Source organism: Gekko japonicus, unplaced genomic scaffold (assembly GCF_001447785.1).
Source record: "Gekko japonicus isolate JY-2015 unplaced genomic scaffold, Gekko_japonicus_V1.1 scaffold3298, whole genome shotgun sequence".
Lineage (NCBI taxonomy): Eukaryota > Metazoa > Chordata > Lepidosauria > Squamata > Gekkonidae > Gekko > Gekko japonicus.
In genome coordinates this window covers 86,607-96,720 of record NW_015161507.1, presented here as the reverse complement: position 1 = coordinate 96,720, position 10,114 = coordinate 86,607, and the positions used below count along the sequence as shown (strand labels likewise).

Sequence of the window (10,114 nt, the reverse complement as noted above, 5' to 3'; positions counted from 1 at the left end):
GGGTGCGGCCTAATGTGCTAATGAGCTGTGCTGTCAGGGGTGTGGCCCGATAGGCTAATGAGTTCCTGCTGTTGGGTGTGGCCTATTATGCTAATGAGTTCCTGCTGGGTGTGGCCAACTTGGGAGCCAGCCGAAACTCCGTTCCTGTGCGTTCCTGCCCAAACATAACCCTGATTGATGGTATTCCTATCCTGTCTTTGTCTGCTCAGAGAATTCCCTCATGTTGGGGGAGGGGCTGTTATCTTCTGCTTTCCACACAGAATTGTCCAGTTTTCGGCATCTCCAGGTGAACAGTCTGAAGTAAGGTTACTGGAAAAGACCCTCCTTTGCTTAAGGGACTAGAGGACGGCTGCCAGTCAGAGTAGACAATACTGGGAGGATTCAACTTCCCTCATAGGCAAGTGCCCCTTCTTCTAAAACACTGGACACCTCTACACCCCCTAATTTATACAGACCTGGGATTTCACGAACTAATTTGCTGCTGTCCCGTCACATGTGAGTCTCAGAGAAAGAGGAGCTGATCAGAAGATGTTCCTGGGTAGACCATAGCTTAGGGGAGGGTTATAGTTCAGAGTGTCTGCTTGCCATGCAGAAGGCCCCAGAGGTTCAATCCCCAGTATCTCAAGTTGAAAGGATCAAAGATTAGGTCTTGTGTAAGACCTCCACTTAAGACCCTGGAGAGCTGCTGCCAGTCCGAGTAGACAATACAGACCTTGATGGACCAAGGATCTAATTCAGTATAAGGCAGCTTCATGTGTTCAAGTGACACCAGATGCCTTTTTCTCTCTACAAAGACCTGGTGAAGAAGATGGCAAAATGGACGGCACTGCTCATTTACACAGCATATTTATAGATATTGAATACATAAATGTGCGTCTTCTTCAGACGCCTGAGTAAGGGGCCTCGCAAAATAAAACAAGATCAAATCATTAAAAATAAAGTCATTAAAATTAACAAGCCATTCAAACTCCAGAGCATAAAGCAGCATAAAATGATAAGGAGGAGGAAGAGGAGGGATTTATACCCCACCCTTCACTCGGAGTCTCAGAGCAGCTTACAAACTTCTTTCCCTTCCCCTCCCCACAACAGACACCCTGTGAGTTATGTGGGGCTGAGAGAGCTCTGACAGAAACTGCTCTTTCAAGAACAGCTCTGACAGAACTATGGCTTGCCCAAGGTCATCCAGCAGCTGCATGTGGAGGAGTGGGGAATCAAACCCGGTTCTCCCAGATTAGAGTCTGCACACTTAACCACTACACCAAACAGACAGAGGATCATGAATCTGGAAAACTCCCCTATTTCAAAAACTCCCTGGAAACAGAAAACCAGCTGAGCATGACAAAGTAAGGGGACGAGCCCCTCTTTCTGCTAATGTTAATTTTGTATTTGCAAGGAGAAGTTGTTGAGGTTTTTTGTTTCATTTTGTGTTTTAATCTTAAGGAAGATTCAAAGCAGAAGTCTCCCACCCGCAGTCTGAACTGGTGCAGCACATTCGACCACCTCGTTTCTCCTGCCTGTGTGAACGAGGAGGCCACGCTCCACCCGCATTCCCTCAGCCTTTCAGGTGATATCAGCCTCCTCACCTTTCTCTCCCATTGCTCAGGCTCCTGAAGCCTCATGAGGAAATCCTCAGCCAGGGCCACCGCCTGGGCACAGGTCTCAGGTCCATTTTCCCTCACCCAGCACTGCATTTCCCAAGGCAGGATGGTCAGGAACTGTTCCAGGATCAGCACCTCCAGGATCTGGTCCTTGGTGCGCCTTTCCGGCCTCAGCCACTGATGGCCAAGCTCCCAGAGCTGCTTACAAACTTTCCGCGGGCCCTCGGCCTCCTCGTAGCAGAAGTGCCGGAAGCGCTGGCGTCGCATCTCCGAAGTAAGGGCGATCTCGCTCACAATCTCTTCCTTCACCTTTACAGGAGGGTCCAGTCCTCCATTAGGCTTATGAGCCCCTCTGAGGCCTGGCACGGTCTGGGTCACCCACTCGCCCCTGGACCATTGACTGGCGCCGGCTATTTCCTTGAGGGAGGCCTGAAATTGCTTGGTCTCCTCTTCTGACATGGGCTCAGGTAGCTTGAGGTGCCTCCATCCCGAGTGAGGGGACTCCACCGTCTTCAGGAACTCCTGCCACTGGGTTTCCCAGCGCTGCTGCAGCCCCTCCTCAGGCTCCTGCTTGATTTGTGTTGGCGCTGACCCCGCCAGAAACTCACGGATGGTCCCAACTTGGACGACGTGAGGCTCCCTTCCTCCCACCTCCAATCCTTCACTGGTTTTGGGTCCTGCCGAACTGTGCTTCTCCATTTTTATCTTCGGCTTCAGCTCCTGAACTGGAAATGAAATTCATGCGTGAGATAAAAGGTACTTCCACCCACCTCCAAACTGGATCAGGGCAAAAGTTGTTTCTCTCTTGTCCCAAACGGTGGCCAATTAGATACCTTTGGGAAGCTCCTAAGCAAGGAATGGAAGGTATGGCATTGCCCCATTGTTTATCCTCAGCGATTGGTTTTGGGAGGTATAGTGCTTCTGGACATGGAGGTTCTATTTAGCCATCACAGCTGATAGCTACAGAGAGACCTTATCCTTCATGAATTTGGAGAACAGTTGGAAGAAGTGGAAAATGGAAGACGGGAAAGTCACATGTGCAGGGGGCCCTGAACCTCTTGAAGAAAGGATGGGATAATGGGTGCCGGGTGATTGCCATCCCTTATGGGATGACGCCACTTCCGCCATGATCCAGAAGTGATGCCATCATGTCAGGTGATGCTGTAGTATTTGCCCAAAACTCTATGGTCATACTACAGAGTTTGGGGCAAATGCTAAGAGTGTCACACACACACACACAGAGCAATGATACCACCAGAAGTGGTGTCATCCCCCTGAAGTAACCCATTGCAGGCCCCCCACCATAAGTTCCCACCTCCTCGCTCTCAATGGTTGCCAGGCAAGCCTACCAAGAAAGACTGGGCCAAAGTTACTTACTGAGCTTCATGGCTAAGTGGAGATCTGAATCCAAGTTTCCCCCATTATAGCCCACCATTCTAACTACCACACCACACAGTTTCTTTCATGATGATAAATTTCCATGATATCCTTCCACTCTGACTTGGGGAGGTTGTACCTGGCCATCACTTTTAAAAGATACAAGCAATGTCCACTCTGGACATGGAACGGGAATACGAAATGAAAGCTGCCACCCTAAGCTGTGCCCAGGACATTGTAAGAAACTAGAAAACCATAGAGTTTGGGGTGAACCCCAGAGCAATTACACCACTTCATCACAACACATAAGGATTATAGATGAAATTTAAACAAATCTGATGGAATTGTTTACTAGCAAAACAAAAAACCAAATGGCGGAGGAATTATAATGAAAACAATCCTTGGATGGATTCTACACTTGGATTCACTAGAATATCTGTTAATATACTGATGGCAGATTACCTGAGATAGAGAATGAGTATTTTACATGGTTATTGTGGCAAAACCAAACCATGCCAGATCAGGAGTCCCCAACCTTGTCAAATCTGTAGGAACGTTTTGAATTTTGAGAACAAGTAAAGGGTGGGTGCCACACCAAATTGGCTGCCATGGGGAACCAATCACAAAATGGCTGCCATGGAGGGTTGGTGCAATCACAAGAGTTAGAAACGTTACATAAAATATTAGGTGGTTGCAAGCCAAGCAGCGTTCCTGAACGGGTGATGCCCCCTGGGCTCTTCTAAAGTACCTCCTGGTCCAGTGAGATGGAAGAAAACCAGGACTGGCTCTTTACAAGGGGCCATGATACCTGTGGACACCACACTGGAGAATCACTGTGTTACATACTGGAGCCCATGGTGACTATTAAAATTCTAATTTTTAGCAAATCCATACAATTTCCATCTGATCTTTCACCTTAGCATAATTATGATGCCACAAAGGCACATCCCCACATTTTATCTGTAGGAATATGCCCTTACGGAAACAAATAATTATATTAAGGGGGGGGGGGAGAAATAAAACAACTTGCTAAAGTTGGATGCCATTTATTAAATCTGTTAATGACAGCTAAGGTACAACCTTGTTTTAATAACTAAGCAATGCATTTAATATATGTCAAAATACTATTTTTAGGCGTGCAGATGATTGCCATCTACCATTTCTCCCCAATGGACACCCCAAACAGTTTACACTGTTCTCCTCTCTTCCATTTTATCCTCAACCCTGTGAAGCAGGTTCGGATGGGAGAGAGTGACTGAACCAAGGTCACCCAGCGAGACCTCCATGACAGGGTGGGGATTTGAGCCTGGACCTTCCAGATCCTAGTCGGATACTCTAACCTACGGTTGCCAGCTCAGCACTGGCACCCAACAGGAGATTGCAAGGGGCAGGGAAAAGTAATCTGGCACTGCAGCAACATGTGACAGTTACAGAGTTTTGGGTGAATCCTAGAGTGTCCATGGGGTCATGGTAGATAACTCACTGAAAATGTTGACTCAGTGTGCGACTGCAATAAAAAAGGCAAATGCTACGCTGGGGATTATTAGGAAGGGAACTGAAAACAAATCAGCCAGTATCTTAATGTCCCTGTATAAATCGATGGTGCGGCCTCATTTGGAATACTGCGTACAGTTCTGATCACTGCACCCCCAAAAGTATATTATAGCATTGGAAAAGGTTTAGAAAAGGGCAAGTAAAATGATTAAGGGGATGGAACACTTTTCCTATGAAGAAATGTTTAAGAAGTTAGGGCTCTTTAGCTTGGAGGAACGAAGACTCAGGGTGACCCAACAGAGATTTACAAAATAATGCATGGGATAGAGAAGACAAAGAAAGAAGTCCTTTTCTCTCTTTCTCACAATACAAGAGCTCGTGGGCACTCCATGAAATTAATGAGCTTAGAACAGATAAAAGGAAGTACTTGTTCACTTAAAGAGCCATTAACATGTGGAATTCACTGCTGCAGGAAGTGGTGGCGGCTACAAGCATTGACATCTTCAAGAGGGGACTGGATAAAGATAAGGAGCAGAGGTCCATGAGTGGCTATTAGCCACCAGGTATTGATGGAATAATCTATCTGGGACAGTGATGTTCTGTCTTCTTGGTGCTTGGAGGGCCACAGTGGGAGGGCTTCTCGAGTTCTGGCCCCGCTGGTGGACAGTAGTTTTGGCCACTGCATGATACAGAGTGTTGGACTGGATGGGCCATTGGCCTGATCCAGCATGGCTTCTCTTATGTTCTCAATGATGTCACTTCTGGTATTGCACCAGCTGTGACATCACATATCAGTGTGGTGCCAAATTGTGCCCCTATGTTTCAGTGCCACTCTGGTGCATGGTGACAGACGACCAGGGTGGGAGGTCTCCGTCCATACTCCCCCTATAGTGCATTGGCTCTCTTCAGACAGCCATTCTTATCATATTTGTAATCCCCCTCAAAGGCAGAGTATAAATGAAACAACAACAACAACAATGTTAAACCCACCCTTTCTCCAAGGTGTTTAGGGCAGTGTACATGGTATTCCCCTCCTCCATTTTATCCTCACAACTACCCTATGAGGTAGGTGATGTTGAGAGATTGCACCCTGAGGAAATCATTCCTCCAGGTTTCCAGAGCGGCTGCATTTGAATTGTGGAAAGCCTGCTGTGGCAGAAGGGCTAGTGCCTATGCCGTCACCACTACTCCCTGTCTCTGATTTATTAGATAGATTTTACAGTGTTTGTAAGATTTAAAAATACAGCAAAGGAAAAAATTATAAACAAACAGCCATAACATCTGCTGCTTTTCGAAAAAGTTGGGGAGAGCCTGTTTAAAGGTAAATAGCCCATCTGGTAGCTGATCTGGTGTCTACCGTGCTAATATGTATTTTTGAAGCTCACCTACCTAGTTTTTTAAAGTGGCAGCTACGTGCACAATCCTCTCATCCCCCCTTCTATTCTTAAATGTAGCTGGCTGTTCATAAGGTTGGTGAGTTTTGAACCCATGCCTCGTGCCCTTAACAGTCGTTGGCCTGCCGCGATTAGGAAGCAGGTCAGGTGGAGCTGCGTGCCAAGAAAAACTTTACCTGATGATTTCTACAAGTTGGACCTCTTTTTAAAAGCACAGAAGCGGGTCAGGCCTTTCCTCCCACGTCAGTTGGCAATCCTACACATAACCATAGCAACAGCCCTTTGCAGGCATTCTGTTCACATGTGGCACTTCCTGTACGACTCCAGAGCAAGATCCTGTAAGGTGAATTGGGCAACACGTGGATTTTCCATTTAGGTTCTGGCTCACACGAGCAGAAGCTGTACCCTCACTGAAAATCCATGCATTGCCCAATTCACACATTTACAGTGTCATGAATATCAGGCACATCATAGGGACCCACACGCTCCTGACACCTGTAACTGGTAGGCTCCTGTGATGCGCAAATGGAATTCCCTCATAACATCTGCAGAGGACTGTAGTTACCATCCCATGACACTGGTGTGTCCCCCCCTTACCCCTCCTCCAAAGGAATCAGAGCTTTTGGCAGGGCTGTATGAATTACTACAGCATCATGCAATCACTAAGGCAATGTGAGCCAAGAATAAGGTTGTCAGGCCCTGTTTTCAACCATGTTCTACAAGAGTCAGCTAATGGTTTTGCAAGGCCTGGGCGGGATCCATTGCTCCCTGCTACAGAGCCAATCACTACTCCAGTCACGGCTACAAGAACCAGGTCAAAAGCTGGCAACTTGAGCCAAATCTCCCATTGGTCTTGTGCACAAACCTCATCCAGAGCAGTGTGGTTGCCAGTTTGATCTGCTAGCGCAAATCTATCATGCTTTTCTCCATGCTGAGTATTAGGCCGGGACCGGGAAGATCTGGGCAGAACTGTGGCTCAGTGGAAGAGCCTCTGCCTGGCATGCAGAAGGTCGCAGGTTCAATCCCTGGCATCTCCAGTTAAAAGGATCAGGCATAGGTGAAGTGAAAGACCTCTGCCCGAGACCCTGGAGAGCTGCTGCCAGTCTGAGTAGACAAAACTGACTTTAATGGACCAAAAGTCTGATTCAGAATAAGACAGCTTCATATATGCGCACACACACGTGTACATATACATACATATACACATACACACAAATCCTTTACAACCCTGAACCAGAGCTCTTAGGCCAGACAAATAAGCATTATAGGCATGTAACATTTCCATTAGAGATTCCACTGGGCTTAGCATTGCCAACTTTTCCACGGTCCCCTGCTCCGGGGCATTGAACAGCAACAGGATCACCTTTATCAGCATGTCACAAATTTGCCCATTTCTAAGCATTACCGTGCGAGACGAGGGAGCCAATTTCTCTGGTCAGCTGGTAACTTTAACTACCTCACCCCCGCACCAGCTACACTCCTGAGCTGCCAGGATTGCCAACTGACCCAGAAAACACAACCCGGGCTGCTCCCGCGTTCTCAACGGCAGCTTTTCTGACAGCGGTCGGCAGCTCCACCGCCTGCAGACCGAAATGCCGTTAGAAAGCACAGCTACGGAAGGCTGATAAAGAGTTGGCAGCCGTCCATTACGACCACGGGTCTCTGGCGCCTTCTGTTTTCTTTTCCCTCCCAATAACATTTCCTTCTCCCCAATCCAAGTGCTCTTGGGGCTTTCACTCACCTCCACCCTGCAGTTTTTGCATTGCAGCCTCGGGGAAGGGACCTGCCGCTGGCTATTGCTCCATCCAAAAAGGCAGAATCGTCAGGTGGAAACAAGAGGAGGAGGAGGAGGAGGAGGAGATGGAGGAGGATCAGGAAGGTGGCTTTACTTGGGTCACAAATTTCTGGGCTTCTCTAGGCACGACATCTCTGTGTCTTTAACCCCTTCAGAGGACAGCCAGACGAAAGTTGCCAGCAGGCCAGGAAGAGGGGAGGAAACAAAACAGCCCGTGCAAACAAGGTGCCGGTTTCCCACCACATCCTTTCATTGAATGTGTCAGGGGAGGGTTCGTAGCTCTGTGGAAGCGCCTCTGCTTTGCATGCAGAAAGTGCAATTCTGGTCACCACACCTTTAAAAGGATATTATAGCTTTGGAAAAAGTGCAGAAAAGGGCAACTCGAATGATAAAAGGCTTGGAACACTTTCCCTATGAGGAAAGGTTAAGGCGCTTAGGGCTCTTTAGCTTGGAGAAACGACGACTGAGGGGTGACATGACTGAGGTTTACAAGATTATGCCTGGGATAGAGCAGGTAGAGAAAGAGGTACTTTTCTCCCTTTCTCACAATACAAGAACTCGTGGGCACTCCATGAAATTGCTGAGCGGTCGGGTTAGAACAGATAAAAGGAAGTACTTCTTCACCCAAAGAGTGATTAACACTTGGAATTCACTGCCACAGGAAGTGGTGGCGGCTACAAGCATGGACGGCTTCAAAAGGGAATTAGATAAGCATATGGAGCAGAGGTCCATCAGTGGCTATTAGCCACAAGGTATAGATAGGGACTCTGTGGCAAGTGATGTTCTGTCATCTTGGTGCTTGGGGGGGGTCAACAGTGGGAGGGCTTCTAATGTCCTGGCCCCACTGGTGGACCTCCTGATGACACTGATATTTCTGGCCACTGTGTGATACAGAGTGTTGGACTGAATGGGCCTTTGGCCTGATCCAACATTGGCTTCTCTTATGTTCTTATGTTCTTAAGTCCCAGGTTCTGTCCTCAGTGCCTCCAGTTTAAAAAGATCAGGTAGTGGTAGGTGATGTGAAAGACCTCTGCCTGAAATCCTGGAGGACCGCTACCAGCCTGAGTGGAGGACAATATTGACTATGATGGAAATCTGATTCATTGTACGGTGGTTTCATGTGTGTGTTCACGTCATAGCTTTGCAAGGACTCCCAGTCTGTAGGTGTCCAGGAACAAGCTGTGCGAGGCATTCTGAGATCACATTCAGCCTGAGAGAAGATACTCTGTGAGATTTATGTTAGTGCTGAAGGCTATCAGATCCCCGGATGGAACCGTTGCCAAGAGGCCTGGAGGAAATGGGCAGCTAAGGCTTTTTCATTGCATTGAGTAGGGATGCCAGCCTCCAGGTGGGACCTGCGGATCCCTGCAATTCCAGCTCATCTCCAGACTACAGAGATCAGTTCCCCTGGAGCAAATGGATGCTTAGGAGGGTGGGCTCTCTGTGGCATTGTACCCCCACTGAGGTCCTTGTTCTCCCCAGGCTCCAGCCCCAAATCTCCAGGACTTTCTCAGCCTGGAACTGGCAACCCTACCCCCACATCCCCTGCTGGTAGCCAGGGGGCACCTGGCAACCCTGGTATTGAGGTAAACTGGACTGTTGAATGTATTCAAGACAGAATCCGTAGCAGCTTTGCCAGAAGTGTCTCTATAGCTCCTAGGCTCCAACCCTGCCTCTTGGAGTCTAATATCCCAGTTCCCAGGCACTTGCCCCAGACTGAGAGTTTCTATCTATACCTGGTGGCTAATAGCCCCCTATGGACTTCTGCTCCATATGCTTATTTCCCTTTTAAAGCCATCCATGCTTGTAGCCACCACCACATCCTGTGGCAGTGAATTCCATGTGTTAATCACTCTTGGGGTGAAGAAGTACTTCCTTTTATCCGTTCTAACCCGACTGCTCAGCAATTTCATGGAGTGCCCATGAGTTCTTGTATTGTGAGAAAGGGAGAAAAGTACCTCTTTCTCTACCTGCTCTTTCCCATGCATAATCTTATAAACTTCGATCATGTCACCCATCGTTTCTCCAAGCTAAAGAGCCCCAAGATTAATATCACTAAGACTGCTTAGACAAACATCGAATGGTAAGATTTTTTAAAAACATAGCACTTGCTTGTTACTGATTTAATTGACTGATTAATTGATTGATTGTTGTACATATTAGATTCCATGTCAAAAATGAAGTCAAATGAGGAGGAAGATCTATGTTTTATTTCAATTAACAAGAAAACAGTTGGACCAAATAGTCCATCCAAAATTGACTACTTTCTTCTCAGTATATTTAGGGAATATACTTCAATTAACCGGAAAAGCCATTGGACCCAATAACTCATCAACAATTGACAACTTTCTTTTTCTTCTTCATCTTCTTCATCTTCTGAACATATTCAGGAAATACATGATATTTTATACATGGACTGACATCATCAAGAAAACAATATTCAAAAAGCACAATTG

General features: G+C 47.2%; 1 protein-coding gene across 1 annotated transcript in view; it reads right to left on the bottom strand.

The window, feature by feature from the left end:
* Positions 1-7,680, bottom strand: part of LOC107125767 (zinc finger and SCAN domain-containing protein 31-like) — a 9,910-nt gene extending 2,230 nt beyond the window's left edge. The window contains exons 1-3 of the mRNA XM_015429217.1: positions 7,605-7,680; positions 1,584-2,323; positions 1,269-1,311 (exon numbers count right to left, since the gene is read on the bottom strand). Of these exons, the coding sequence (XP_015284703.1) occupies positions 1,269-1,311; positions 1,584-2,323; positions 7,605-7,626 (805 nt within the window). The 5' untranslated portion in view covers positions 7,627-7,680. The remainder of the gene's footprint in view (positions 1-1,268; positions 1,312-1,583; positions 2,324-7,604) is intronic.
* Positions 7,681-10,114: the final 2,434 nt, after the last annotated feature.